Source organism: Anolis sagrei, chromosome 2, assembly GCF_037176765.1.
Source record: "Anolis sagrei isolate rAnoSag1 chromosome 2, rAnoSag1.mat, whole genome shotgun sequence".
Taxonomy (NCBI): domain Eukaryota; kingdom Metazoa; phylum Chordata; class Lepidosauria; order Squamata; family Dactyloidae; genus Anolis; species Anolis sagrei.
Window position 1 is genome coordinate 98,695,572 of NC_090022.1, and position 15,138 is coordinate 98,710,709.

The following is a 15,138-nucleotide window of genomic DNA, read 5'->3' on the forward strand; positions in this document are numbered from 1 at the left end:
TGTATCAGCACTGTCAGGACTGGAGAGTTTAGCCTAGTGTAAATATGTCCCCGGAGCAGCCATAGATCTAGCACAGTTGTGCAACACCTGGGCCCTTTATTCACATAGCCAGTTGCTCCACTGGAATGATGTGTATCTGACCTCCAACTGTGTCTTCACCACCACCCCTGCTCCTAGCTGGCCATGGAACTACATGACTGTTGTTCCTGGTTGTTGCAGGTGCCTCTGTTGACATCAGAATGGGGTGTCTAAATGACCACCATGAAGGAGGTGGGTAATTCTTGCATGAAGCTTTGTGGTCAGTTAGGAGTGACAGTGGCACAGTCATGATCCATCCCCTTTCCCTTTGCTGATGAGTGCAGGAAAAAGAAAATCAGCAGATCAGGCGAAATCAGACCAGATCTAGGTGTCCAAACCACCCTCAAACTACAGGATACTCTGGAGTTCCCAGCAAATTCCACAGTATCACACAATTTTGCCTGATGCCACACAAAGCCAATTTAAACTACCACCACCCCGCCCCCAGAAAACCAGGATTTAGTGGGTTCCTCTGCTTAAGAGTAACCACTAGAATTTGTCTGGAAATATGAAATATGAACCATGCATCTATTCTCCTCCCCAGCCATCATTTTTGGGTCTATTGTAGATATCCTTACTTCAAGCTCTAGATTTCGAAACTCCAAGAGCTCATTCTGATCTCTGGCATCCTGTAATTCTTGTTGCAATCGATGGTTATCTGCTTCCAGTTTTTCTATCTAGAAATAAAATGTAAATTTATAATTTGTGGAGGAAATGTCAAAATTATTTGTTGGGAAATCCATGATCATCAATTTCTCCTCTCTCTACTGCAACAAACACCCACTCCCTCCAAATATATCTGTTTTAACTTTGTCAGCGGGCTGATATTAATTATATATATAGAATCCCCGTGCCTTTAAAATGTGCTATAAGCATAACTTGCCTTTAAAATAGAAGGAAAAATAACAAAAGCAATCTGGCACATAGAACAAGATTCAGATGTACTGATTTGGGATCAGGGAGGAAAATAAACTTTTAAAAGCTATCTTTGAAGACTTTAAAATGATTACTGCATGTCTTGAAAAAAAGGGATTTTACAATATTTATGGTATGCATAAAGTACATTTATACGGCTCAGCTTTTGAGCCAAACTGGAATTCTTTAACTGCTTTGAAAGGATCATTCCACCAAATTGTAAAAAAAAATAAAATAAATGCTGACAAAGGATACTCTGGGTCCTATATCCCAGGATCTGATCCCAAGTTTTCTGCCAGATAATCTGGGATGAACAGAAAACTTGGGATCAGATCCTGAGGTATAGGGACTGTCTAGAAGGGCCCTCTGAGAATCTAATAATGCAGTAAGAATCTTGTGTTAGTTTAATTTCTATTTCTATTTAATATTAATATATTTAATACAAAGATTCTTAAATCTATTAAAATAAATGGGAGAAGTTATGACAACATTCCTATTGATTCCAATGACTTCTTCTGAGCATGGCGGAGTTTCAGAGTGACTCAGTGTGTATTATTTTCTCCACATAGGAACTTCTGTAAAAATGATAACATCATAGTTTGGGCACATCTATGGTTTTGACCATTTCTGAATATCTAAAGAAACATTTGGCTTCCAATCATGCAGTTAGCATTTGGAATATATTAATAGATAGTACTTAGATTGTAAGCATCATATTCTATACATTGATGTATATTTGGCACACTGATGTTTTATACATACCTTATCCAAAAGTTCCTGATTTCTTTTAATAAAAAGTTGCTTATCTTCTACCCAGTGGGAGTCCTGTTTGATAAAATGCATACATTTACAAAAATGCTATACATACATACATACATACATACATGTATGTATGTGTTTACATGTAAAAAATAGGCAGACATCTGTTCATCACATATGGTGGTGTATACATAGTTTTGGTATGGGATAAGAGGATCAAAAAATAAAACCAGTCTTTACTGGGCTGGGATTTAGAACAACAGAAAATTGTGATCATGACAGTGATTTAAGGCTCCAGGGACGAAGAAAATAAAAACAGTGCTGATACAACTTCTTGATTGTGCGTATTCACTACCAGATTAATCCCTAATTGTGTTAAGTTAGTAGGGGCATTTCACTAGAAGGGCATGTATGTATACACACTTTTTGAACACTTTTAGATTTATATTGTAATTCATTATAGTTTACCTTTCAAACATGGCAAAATAATTTTCCTACACAACCAAGCAAGCTAATAAGTATTTTTTTATTAGTATGAAAAACATCTACCTGTCCTTTCTGAGCCAGGGTTTTCTCCAGGTCTTCTATTTTAGCTCTGTATCTCTGGACTTCAGCTTGCAACTGCTCTTGTGCCTGTTAAAAATAATAACCACACCTTCATTAAAGACATTTTCAGCACATATTAGAGTGTTTGAATTTCATGTTACTGTAGGTGAAAACCAGACAAAATTAAGCATTGTAAGCAATGTGCTGAAATTCTGTTGGTTTCATTCTGATGTGTACATTCAATACCCCATTGGTATATTTGTATATTAATTCTCTATTTAATTTGTACTGGTTTTTCTTAGAGTTGCGATCCTGATTAAAAGCAGAATCAAAAATATATAGAAGCAAGCAACCAAACAAGCAAACACGCCATGGGTAAGTGAGGGAGAGAGAGAGAGAGAGAGTTCTCTACATTCCTATCTGCATTGTACTTAATTAATTTGAAAACCAGGTTTGAACTGCAAATGCTGCTTTTTTAAAGACAGATTGAACACTGGGTTTTAGTGACACATTTATGTAGGATAATGAGCTTTCTAGTTATTACAATGACCAGATTACTATATTTTTATACTGCAGTGTAGAGCTAGGTCTTATATCAACAAGCAGGCGCATAAAGGAATCTGCTTACATGACAATGACCTTCATATGTAAGTCAACAAAAATCTGCTGAGTCTACCCAAGAGGTTATTTTGGAAATAGAGGAGCTAGAAAAATGAGTATATAAAAATGTTGCCAACCCCAATACTTTGGCATCACTTAATGATCTAAAATGGTTTAGTGCCCAAGTACATGATCCTAGCACAGTTACTTGCCTGGTGTACATTTTTGTTGACAGTACCTAGACTCTTATCATGCTTTTGAACATTTGAAGTAATTCACATGCATTTCAATTTGACCTGGAATTTTGTTTTACATTTGAGATCTGCTATGGATCCTCTCATCACCCAAGGTAAAGCAAGTAGATACTTAAACAAAGGCCTTTCTGGAATAGGCATCTATATTAATTATTTAATTATTAATATAATTAATATATATTTGGGGTGGTATACACACACACACACATGCTCAAATGACAGATAAAGATTAAATTGTGCCTGTTTTGATACACCCAGGATGCATGTGCCAGTCTGCAGAGTTGTGTGTGTGAGTGTCTGTGTATTGTGTGTGTGTGTGTTTGTGTGTGTGTGAGAGAGAGAAATAAAACTGACTCCATCAAGCAGTAGCTAATCCCTGGTGTAAATGAATGCATGACAATATGGGCAATAAGGAATGTGAACTCTATTTCTTCCAGATGTCCTTGGTCTACAGACTCCACCAGCTCTTCCCAGCACAGTCAATGGGAGCTGCAGTTCATTAGCATCTGGAGGATCAAGCCATTGATGTTCCTGCCCTAGACTATGCCCCTAGATTCCTATATGAAGTCCCATTGAAGCTTCTTTTTGGCATAATGAAGCTTCTTTTTGGCATAATGAGAATATATTTAACTCCACTAAGTTGCAATTGTTGTCCCCAGTGTGGGATTTCCTGTCCCAGGCCCAAGATGTATTTGGCTAGATTTGTATACTAAGCACTTTTGCTTGTTGTCCCTCAGACAAAAACGTCTTGGGCCAACTCTTTTTCCTGTATGAAAGCTTACTGGGTCAAATTCAGTGAAGCAAAGAAGCATCTGCTTTTCTCTCTATATATTTATATCTATATTGATCTTTTGGGAGGCTTGTAATACATGTGCCATTTGCTACAAGAAGGGATTGTCGTTGGGGACCTGACTGGTTTGCAAAATGTATTATTCGGGTGGTTTAGAAATAGAAGGTAGTCATATTGTTCACTGAGGCATAAATGTGTTAGGACTTTTTAAGAATAAGCAAGAACCCTATTCAGCTCAGCCTCTCATTCTTAGTAATGGGATGGTGGAGATGTGTTTTCTCTGCACAAATACCTCCGTAAAATACCAAATATGCTGACTTTTGCTTTGTTAACTTTGTGATAATCTTCACATCTCTTTTGAAATGCTGCCCTGATTGAACCTTTCTTTTCTCTCTGCTCTAATTTTGATCTTATTTCCATCTTTAGAAAACATGGACACTTGCTAATTCTATGTACAGTGTGCTTCATGACCAGGTCTCTCACTCAGGGGGGTGAGCCTGGAGAGCTGAGGGAAGTGTGAGAAAAAACTGTCCACAACCAGGCCTAGATGACATCCTTGGTACCCCAGAAGTGCCATGGTTGCAGAAGCCCATTGTCAGTTCCTCTCCCATCCAAAGGGATTATGTAGCTTCCTCAGACTGTGAGAAGTCTATTAAAGGGGCTCCTGCAAAACCACCTGCTCCTCTACTTAATCTATTTATTCACTGGTATAGCTTGTTTCACTGAGCTGCAATTACCCTCAAAGTGCGAATGGCAAAAGCAACATTTAAGCACATCTTCTATGAATCTACAGCAGCTTAAGCTCTCCATGCTGCTGTCCAATGTTCTACTTAAAGCCTAGATCCTTAGTTTTGGTTTACCAGAACCTAGACTATGGGCCCTTTCAGACAATCCCTATATCCCAGTATCTGATCCCAGGTTTTCTGCTTTAACCTGGATTATATGAGTCCCCACTGCCAGATAATCTGGGATAAATAGAAAATCTGAGAGCAGATCCTGGGATATAGGGCCTGTCTGGAAGGACCCTGTGTAGCCTTGCCCTGCCTTGCTAGACTTTTTCCTTCTTTGCCAAAACCAGAACTTATGCCTTGAAATGCCTTTTTGAGCTATGCTTTCTATGTTGCTAAGGTCATTAGAACAGAAAGGTGTCATGCATAGTTTGGAGTAATGTACGCTGATGGCATTCTGTAAACTACAATAAACAAGCTTCAGTTTCTTCTTACATTTCTCCTCATGTTTTTTAGTCTAAAAATTACAATTAAAATTGTCTTGATCCTGGCATGTACAAACCTTTGCTTCTCTTTCTGCATCAATGATGCCCCCTGTTTGCTCTTGCAGTAATGCATAAGCCCTTTGCAAGGCTTGATACTCCTTTGTCAGTTGTCGAAATCGTAGCTCTGATTCTTCAGCTGCTAAGCTCTACAGAAGAAAGAACTCAGGTGAGTATCAAATGTAGAACTGTGACAAAAATACTAAATACATAAGAGTGGCTTACGGTTCTATATACTCCGTGACAAGCCACCAAATACCTTTAAGAATTGAGAAATACCAGAATTAAGTATTATAAGCAAGCAAGAAATATGTATGTGAATCATGTGACAGGTTTTAAAAAAATAGTGGCTGAAGGTGAGGGCAATCTGTTTCTGAAGTACAGACCAGGGAGAGTTTAATACATTCCTCAAGACATTTTTCAGGGTTTTGGAAAATTACTTTATTCAGTGTCAGCTCATAAAATCCACATTTTTGTCGTTTCAGAATTTACACTTCCAAGTACTGTGATTTAGTGATTGAACACCATTCCCTCCACTAGCTGCTATTTTCCCAAATGTGCTATTTGCTGTTAGTCACTCTGTAAGCAATGACCAGTTAGGATAAGTTTTAGTAGGAAGATGATGTGTGGAGAAAGTGTTCAGCTTTGATTCTCTTGATACCTTATGAAATCTAATCCAATTACTTCCACTTTTAAAAAAATCAGAAGTTGAACTCTGGCGTTCTGATATGTGATTAAATGTTCATGCTTTCTGAATCAGGACATTTAAGGTTAATAGATAGTAAAGCAGCACTTAAAATTATTTAAAATGCCAGGGAAATTATTTCTTAAAGTCAAAGAGGTAAATAATTGCAAATAGGGAACTGATAATACTTAGAATTTGATAAAGTTAGTTTTTGAACTATAAATATCAGCCTCAGGCATGTAACCAGGGGGGGAGGGGGCTTGAAGGGCTTCACCTCCCCCCCCCCCGAAATTCTCATGGTGGTTCGCGAAAAGGCCTTACTGGTGCATTATTTAAACTGTTATGTTTATTCATATTATGATCTGATCACCATACTCAATATATCCCATATGCATGGGGGTATTGGGGTAATGATACAAATGTTTTGCTAGGGTAGACCCTCTTTCACTCAGACTCAGCACCCCCGAAACTCAGCCCCCCCAAACCCTCCCTGAAAAAAACTACCCACCTCCCCCCCCGAATCGAAATCCTGGCTACGGGCCTGATCAGCCTGACTACTGGCCACAATAACATTACGAAACTCTTATAGAAATGCATCAAATTGTGCAGTCACATATGTGGCTGTAACCATTTTCGACAGAATACATGAACATTTCATTTATCTATTCATTGACAGTACTGATTTTTTAAAAAGGGACATGGGATTCTCCATCTCATTACGTTTCTTCTTTATATGCAACATTGTAGACTATATATGTCTTGTAGAATATATTAGTGTTATGCCTCAGACATTTTAGTTTAGCATTTCTTTTTAAAATTTCAGCTCAGTAATGGAAGGAAATCCTTTAAGAACAATTCCTTGCACTCCAATCCTCACTTCCAACAAGTTAAGCTTTATGAGAGAATGAAAAGGACCATACCTCATCTAGGTCTTCATCTGGTGTTGCTGGTGTGCGATCTGTTCTGAATGAAGCCATGGATGAAGTTTCAGAGTCCATTGAATCATCATCACCCCCATAAACTGTGTCCAATATGTGCCTCTGAATAAAGAATAATGAAAAATAAGACTTTCCCACCAATACTAAGTCCCACAACCAAGCCTACTCATAACAATTTATCTTAGAACACAATAGTTGCTGCTTTAACTGTATTTCATGTGCCATTGAGCTATAGCAGCACTAGTCAACAATGGCAGTATGGCGTACTGAGGTTCACATAATTCAGAGTGTGGTGAATCCTCTTTGGATATAGATATACAAATGGATTTGTACCACATCCCCTTTTAGCAGCTATAGTTTCATGATCTACTGTAGCCCATGAGAGAAATCCCAAAAAGTCACTGCACAAGATCAAGATCAAAATAATAAACATTGCCTGCTACCGAAGTTTATGAGTCCTATTAGTGTACATAGAACCTGACTGGTGTGAATTTTAAGCTAGTGGCTTCCATATCAGGGAGGTAGTAAATATTAGGCATGGGGGGTTTCATTTCGTTAATTCGTAATTCGTTAATAATTCGTTAATTTTTTCAATTACAAAACGATAACGAACCATTCTGGAGCAATTATTTAAAAAAACGAATTTTTAAATACGTTTTGTAAATGCTTCGTATTTCGTTATTGTGTTCGTTTCGTTATTGTTTTGAGGTCGTTTTGTTATTATTTCCGCATGTCTGGGCCAGTTTTATGGTTTAATTAGTGAAAAAAAATTATAATATCACACCAACAGTCAACAACAGAGGGAGAGGGAAGCTTCAGAAGTTTTTGGAGGTTTTTTAGCGTACTTCGCAGTCGCGTCCGCCATTAACGAATCGATTCGTTATTGTTTCGGAAATCGATTTGTTAATTTTTTACCATTTATGAAATTTCGTAAATATCGAACTTTTTTAAGGGAAAATTTTGTAATTATTTTTAATATCGAAACAAAAAAACCCCCCAAATACAAATCGATTTTAGAAACAATTTTTTCCGTTTTTACCCAGGCCTAGTAAATATGCATTGAACTTTATCCTGAACTTTAAAGTAGCTATCAACAGTTCTAAGTCCTATCTCCAAAACAGGTTCAGCACCTTGGACAACACCTTTAAGGAGCCTATTAAAACATCAGACAGCTTCACTAGACCACTGACCTGGAAGTTACTACCTCCCACATCTTTAAAAGTTAAGGAACCTGCCCCCCACATCTCATAAACTAAAATTTGAGAGAATTATCAAATTAGGAGTAGGCTATGCACAAATCTAAATGAGGAAAATACATGCAAGTGGTTCAGTTATACACAGTGCAACCTTGGGATCCACAATGGTTCCGTTCCAGCAGCCCTCCCTTCCCACATGCACAAAATTTGATGATTGTGTCCCATATTATTCAATGGTGGCAGTGTGTGCATAGTCAATTCAGTTAGGCCTCAAAAGCTTTAGTGAGGTGTCCCATTCCAATAGTTTTGTACTAAATCTAACTATTAGTTCCAAGTAGACATACTGAATGAATGGCAGAAGTGAAGCCAACATTTAAATATGATTCATTAATTCAGTGGGGCTACCTTGGTGGGAACTAACAACTGAATTTAGTTCTTAATATTTTCAAACTTTGCAATTTCATTTAAAACATCAAAGAAAAACAATGACATGAGTCATGCCCCCAAGAGCTGCTTAATCAGCAGACTTGGATAGCAAGTACTGATTTCAGCACTTAAAATTGCCAAATGTTGTGAGTCATACAGACAGACAGATCAATGAGAATGTTAGGAACACTAGTTATTACTACTCTTGACATTGCAAAAATGGAAAACATATGGGGTGCACTTGGTCAGCTATGAAAAAGAGGTTTGAAGTTCTCCTCTCCATCAATCAGAGCTCCAAAACTGTACTAAATTTGGCAAGCAGAGCACTAGATTCAGAAGACATTGCATTTTTTTCTTTCTCTTGGCTACACATGCCCACAGCTGGCGGCTGAGAATAGGTTGAACTGACATGTACTACATCAAGTTACATAAATGATACTCCCAGCCATTTGTGTACTTTATGGAATTACAGAATCATAGAATTCTTCATTTACCTTAATTGGCTTTGAACTTCTTTTATGCTTCCTCCGCCGAATAAGCTTCTCTCTGTCCTACAAAAGAAGATCAAGATCAAGGTAGAAGTTAAAGCATTAATGGTCAAATATCAGCACTGATCAGTAGTGGGGAGCCTCTGCCCTTGAGGCTCAAACTTGCCCCTCTGGACCTATGAGGCCACCTAAGTGGCCCCTTCCTCATAATACCATAATTTCTCACTCTCTCGATTACCACTCCCAAGGCTTTGTTCCCACCACTTTAGCTAAACTATACTGTTATTTTTAGTCCTAGCCTTTGACCCCACTAATTGTGGGAATGCAGTCTTCAAGGATACATCTGGAGGTAAATGGTAGCCCATGACTGACATACATTCTCCACTCTCTCCAAATTCTAAATTTCAGCAAAATAAAGAATATCTAGATTATTCTGTTGGGAATGGTTCTGCTGGTGAACTACATTTGACCAGCTCAGTACAGCCCCTACACCACCTGGCTTCCCACTGTGGAATCAGTCAAAATGGAAAATTCTACTCCCATAAGCTTTTAGGGGATCATGAGTGGGCATTTTAAAAATGTGGTTTTCAGAAGTCCAAGAAGGTAAAGTGGTTGTGCCCCCCCCCCCCCCAAGAACTTTTGTGGCTGCCCATTTCTCTTCTAGATCAAGAAGAAAATAAGCTAACTTGACTGGGTCTAATTTTCCAGAGTCAGGCTGGTGAGTTAATTTCCCTGGAGGACTTATTCTTGGCTTCAGGATGGGAAAAGTTTCACCCCCTTCCCCACATGAGTTGGGAGTGGAGGGGAAGAGAGAACAAGAAGAAACTTGAAGGAAGAGAGAACAAGAAGATCTTGCCTGGCATATCAATCCCAACTGTGTTTTTTTCTGAACCCTTCCTCCATCCTATTCCACTCTTGAAAATAGAATGGTGATACCTTGCAGGAGAACCACAAGTGAGGAATGTTTGGTCCCCAGTTGTATCTGGAGTTCCACAGGCAATATTACAAACTCTTACTGTGCAAGCCAGGGCCAGTGCAAGTTGCAGTTAAATAATATCACGACCAGCACATATTGCTCATCACTGTTAAAAATGACAATGTGAAAATTGCCTCTTTTGTATTGTATCTTAAAAGAGAAGGGGAAGGAAGGCAAGACACGAGAAGCTGAACCAGAGAATCTCTGAACATCTCATGGTCTTTATATGGCAAATAAAGGTGAAAAATAAATTAGGAACAGGATGTAGAAGTGTATTCCTTTAATTACTTTTAATCTTGGGTGTGTTTATTTTTTAATGAGAAAGACTTTTGTGATATATTTCTTTACATTTAATTTCTTTGGGATTACAACCTACCCGTGTCAGCTCATCAATTATATTTTGTTGTTCTATAACTTGAAGCTTCAAAAATTCAGTTTCTTGTTCTTCATTTGCTTGGTCCAGGTCATTAAGAGATTTTAATTTCTTAAGAGGAGGATGCGTTGTCATTTTTTCTTTCTGTGTAGCAAGAAATGAAATAATAACATTATTGCAACTACTCCTATTAAAAATAGATTTTTGGCAATGTTTTCTGCTTTTACTCAGCTCCTGATTATAGTGACTATTTTAATTATTTCTTTTTGTCTTTGCCTCCTGCTTTTACTGTCAAATATATATGGACACAAGAGAGGTAACCAGCATGTTCTCAGTGGGTGAATGTATACATTATATCTTGCTATAGTGTTGAAAGAATCAAGGATATACTTCTCTGTTGAGAATGATAATAAATGTAATATAAGTAATAGTTTAATGCCAGACATTACATATTCAAGTGTGGATTTTTGAAGTCAGCCATAACGGGTTCAAGAGGTAAGAGATTGGGGAAGTGCCCAGGATTGTAGCTTTAGGAGTGCATATTAATATTAACACACTAGAAAGCTCAAAAGCCAAATTTCTGGGTGTGCAAAATGGCAGAATATAATTCTTTCAATCTACAGTCAATGATCAGCTTTAATTTTACTGTGTTTGTACTACTGATATTATCTCTGTTTCCCTTATAACTTCAAATTCAGTTTTGAACTAGGAAAAAAGAGAGAGTTAAAAACTATGTGGTTAAAACCCAATAATGCAATGGAAGAATGTTTGCACTGCTATGTGTATACATAACTGTTCTAAATTAGTTATACAAACCATTTCTAGGTTTTCCTTTGCTATTGCTTTGAGTTTCTCCTCCATACGCTGCAAGGACTGCATGAGTTCATCATTTCTTTTGGAGATGCACTTATTTCTTTCCAGGAGAGGTTTGCATTGCTTTTCAGCTTCCCGAACACGTTTCAACTGCAACAACAACAATTTATAATTGATATGTGCTATATCTCTCTCCTCTCCACAACACTGTAATTTCCCATGTTGGTGCTTATTATCTGAAGAAATTCTAGTATTATTTGGAAAGCTGATAGCAACAGTGTATTTGCTATAGTTTTTCTCTGACTGCAGTCAGGCATTTGTGCTTGCTTTTGGGTGCACAGTGGTGCCTGAGTTTGGAAGACTGAAGATGTTTTGAAAGGGGTTTTACTGGTTATGCTATATATCACTTTTCCCATCTTGTACTCTCCAGATATTTTGGACTGCAGCCACCATCAGTCCCTAACAGTTGTGTAGAAATCATAGGAATTGTAATGGCCAACTCCCATAATATCCAGGAAGCTATTTTCTGGAGGACATCAATTTGGGGAAAATAAGTCTATATGATCAAGTCAGTTTTGTTTCTGCTCTACAGGTTCGTAACGTTTCAAATAGATTCAAAAACACGTGAAATGCAAGAATGGAGTGAAAGAAATATAGATGAAATATAGATGGCATGAAATGTCTCTCTCAAGCTATTTCCAGTTCTCTCATAAACAGATGAAAAAAAATTCCAAGCAAGAAACGTAACATGCTGTTCCACATCTCAATCCATGAGAAGAGATGGGGAATAATAATAATAATAATAATAATAATAATTCAGCCTGAAGCTAGCATGTAGCTTTGGTGAGAAGTGATTGGTTCCTCTAAGAAGCACTAGAGCCCTCTTCTTGAGAATTCAAAATGCTGTTTCCTAAACTGCAAATCCCAGAAATCTATAGGATAGACTAATGGCAAATTTGATGAAATCATTCTTCTATAAATAGAAGTTAAACAATGTTTTAAAATGGAATTAGAATTAGGTTGGTTTAGGCAGTTATCATTTCTTGAATGTAGCAAGGCAATGCCTTGCTACATGACTTTCAAGTAAGAAGGTTAGGCTGCATTTTCTCTAGATTTTAAATGTAGCAGTATAAGAATATGGACAAAAGAGGATCCACCACCAGTATTATATATTTTATGTTATTAGTAAAGGTAAAGGTGTCCCCTTGACATTAAGTCTAGTCGTGTCCGACTCTGGGGGTGGTGCTCATTTCCATTTCTAAGTCGAAAAGCCATCTTTGTCCATAGACACTTCCAAGGTCATGTAACCAGCATGACTGAATGGAGCGAAGTCATTACTGTTATTATTCTCTTGCATTCTGCCTGGGAAGTTTTACTGAGTGGTAGCATGCATAATTCAAATACATAACTTAAAATAAAACAGCCACATCCTATTTTAAGTCCTTTTGTGTTTTGCTATAGCTTCTCTAACGCAATCGCAAGACAGCTAATTGCACTCACCAACTCATTCCGTTCATCTACAAGTAGTGTGTTCCTGTCCTCAAGCTTCCGTATAGTGGCATTGAGTTCAGCCATCCTCTTCTGGTTTCTGCGTAGGTCCTGCAAATAAATGTTTTCAATCATTAGAAGAAAAACATTATTTTTTTTTAAAAAATTAGAAGTGTTCGATGTAAACCATCGTATTTGCCAGTGCATACACAATTTTCATCCCTTTCCTCTCCAGATGGCTGTATTGGATATCTTTACAATAAAGAATTTGAAAAAAAATGTTACTGTTTTGGACTGCAACTCCCAGAAGCTTCCATTTATCTGGGCCATGAGCATGTTGATTGCCAGGCTAGTTGGGAGGCCCAGGGAGTTGTCGTTCAAAAGAACAACTCTTCAACTTCTTTATTTAGAACTGTTATAGCCATGCCAGTTGAGCCATGTGCCTATGGGTTTATCTCTGGAGGCACAACAATCTGAGCAGAGTCAATAACAGTTTCCTGAATTGAAATCATTATAACCCTGGTCCTGTCTTAGTGGTGTTTTTACATTAATAATTTTCATGTTTGTTAGTCAAACCCGATATATTTTTTTCACCTAGAGTGAAGGACAAAATAGAATCTTCCTTACTTTTGACATACAGAATCTGACTACAATCAGCAGCTGGAACTTTCTCTGAATTTAATGACAGGACAGTATCCTCCATTGCATCCCAGGGAGGCCAGATAGTTTCTAGGGTGGAGACCAGGCTGAATTGAAAGATGCAACTGCTCTGTATCTCCTATGCCTGGTACCTTGGGTTTTAGTCAGAGTTTTAAAGGAGTTATCCATGGTGTTGAATGAACCCTGAGTCCAAAATAGCAAATCTTGGTTTAAAGTGCAGTCAGCCCTCCACATTTGCAGATTTAACTTTTGTGGATTTGATTATTAGCAGATTTGATCAATGTGGGCTCTCTATGAATCTTTAGGTTCTCCAGAATGACTTTGTGGTCAAGTTCCTTTAGAGTTATGCTGTTAGACCAAGAGATTCCTTGAGAGCTAGGCAAAAAATGGATTTTGATTTGTGTTTTTCCACTGATGCAAGGGACCTGCACCCCTAAAATTGGGGAGTCTATGATAGATCACTGATGGGATGTTGATATCTCAGTGTAATTGTTTCCCCTTCTGTTCCATATCTTATCAAAGTCACCGAAGGTGATGAATCCTTGAACCTATCATTATTTTACATCTGCACTCTATATCAGATGGGGATCACATCACATAATTATCCCAATAGAGCCACATAGTTACTAGTTGGAAGTCTTACAGGAAAGTTCCTTGGCAGAAATCTCAAATCCCAAAGAATAATCTCAGGCTTTTCTCTTTGAGTATTTTTTTATTCCACTATTTTTACACAAGCAATACAATAATTGCTGTGGTGTGTGCTTTATCCCATGATTCAATCACAAATACATATCATGGCCTTAGGAAAACCAGTAACATTCTACCTTGGTGCACTTGCACATGCACACACACCTCTACCTGCTCTGCAACATAAAGATATAACAATGGCTATGTTGCTGTGGTGGAAATAGTGCAGCCCAATGCTGCACTATTGCCTTGCTCCTCCAGACATCTGGACTCAAACCCCAATGTTAAAAAATAAACTCAAAAACATTCTTCCCCAGCCAACAACAAATTCCTAGTAAACCATTTTCTCCCTAAATGCTGTCTCAGGCTTCTATCCCACCTTGATGCAGAAACAAATAGCTCCAAAAGTGGCCAGAAAATTTCTTGCAACCTGCAGGGGAAATGAAATTGACTTTCAGACCCCTAGTGTGTGCCAACCTCTACTTCTCTGCATTGTTTTTTTTTTGGGGGGGGGGGGGCAGAGGGACAGTGCTTTAGAAATTGCCTCTGTAGTCAACTTCTCTGATTGATTTTGACTACTGTTTTTTGTTTTGAATAGTGGCAAGCATTACAACTCCATACTGAAGTGAATTCTTAAGATCGCCACAAGGGGGTGCATTTAATACACCACATACCAGTGCTTTCTTTCTGGGAGGCAAGACCATGATGCAAGGAGTGGGCAAAGTGGATGGAGGCAAACTCTAGTGTTTCTAGTTACATTGAAACATATATAAAAATCCTTCTCACCGGACTGCTGCAGTGTTCAGAGCCATCTCCTGCTCTGCCTGGGATCTCCCTCTTGGGACTGCTCATGTTACATTCAGCCTCCTTCACTAAGAAGAGTTGCTCGTCCAAAGCCTCTTTCTGTAGCTGAAGCTTCTGAACGTAACCTGTCAGGGTTTCCAGCTCTTTCTCCAAAGAAAAGATGGTTCTGTCTTTCGCTTTGATCTCATCCATCTGAATGAAGCCATATAAGGGCAGTATTATCACATGAGAACTACAAATTGATGTATTTTAAACTACAAATTGATGTATTTTAAACACTTTGCATGATTGTCATGTTTGATACTCTGTGCCAGTTTTCTATATTACCAAACATAGAGGCATCAGAGATGAATAACCCCTGTTCAGGTGTTCCATAAAGTAGCAAAAGTAAA

The 15,138-nt window shown here is 38.0% G+C and overlaps 1 protein-coding gene and 1 long non-coding RNA gene across 2 annotated transcripts in view; one reads left to right on the forward strand and one right to left on the reverse strand.

Moving 5' to 3' along the window:
- LOC137096052 (uncharacterized) overlaps positions 1–15,138 on the forward strand; it is a 124,575-nt gene that overhangs the window by 39,869 nt on the left and 69,568 nt on the right. The gene's annotated exons all lie outside the window — the stretch shown is intronic.
- JAKMIP2 (janus kinase and microtubule interacting protein 2) overlaps positions 1–15,138 on the reverse strand; it is a 128,687-nt gene that overhangs the window by 28,680 nt on the left and 84,869 nt on the right. The window contains exons 4-13 of the mRNA XM_060765133.2: positions 14,729–14,938; positions 12,608–12,706; positions 11,111–11,257; positions 10,298–10,438; positions 8,952–9,008; positions 6,818–6,937; positions 5,233–5,361; positions 2,302–2,385; positions 1,756–1,818; positions 657–755 (exon numbers count right to left, since the gene is read on the reverse strand). Of these exons, the coding sequence (XP_060621116.2) occupies positions 657–755; positions 1,756–1,818; positions 2,302–2,385; positions 5,233–5,361; positions 6,818–6,937; positions 8,952–9,008; positions 10,298–10,438; positions 11,111–11,257; positions 12,608–12,706; positions 14,729–14,938 (1,149 nt within the window). The remainder of the gene's footprint in view (positions 1–656; positions 756–1,755; positions 1,819–2,301; positions 2,386–5,232; positions 5,362–6,817; positions 6,938–8,951; positions 9,009–10,297; positions 10,439–11,110; positions 11,258–12,607; positions 12,707–14,728; positions 14,939–15,138) is intronic.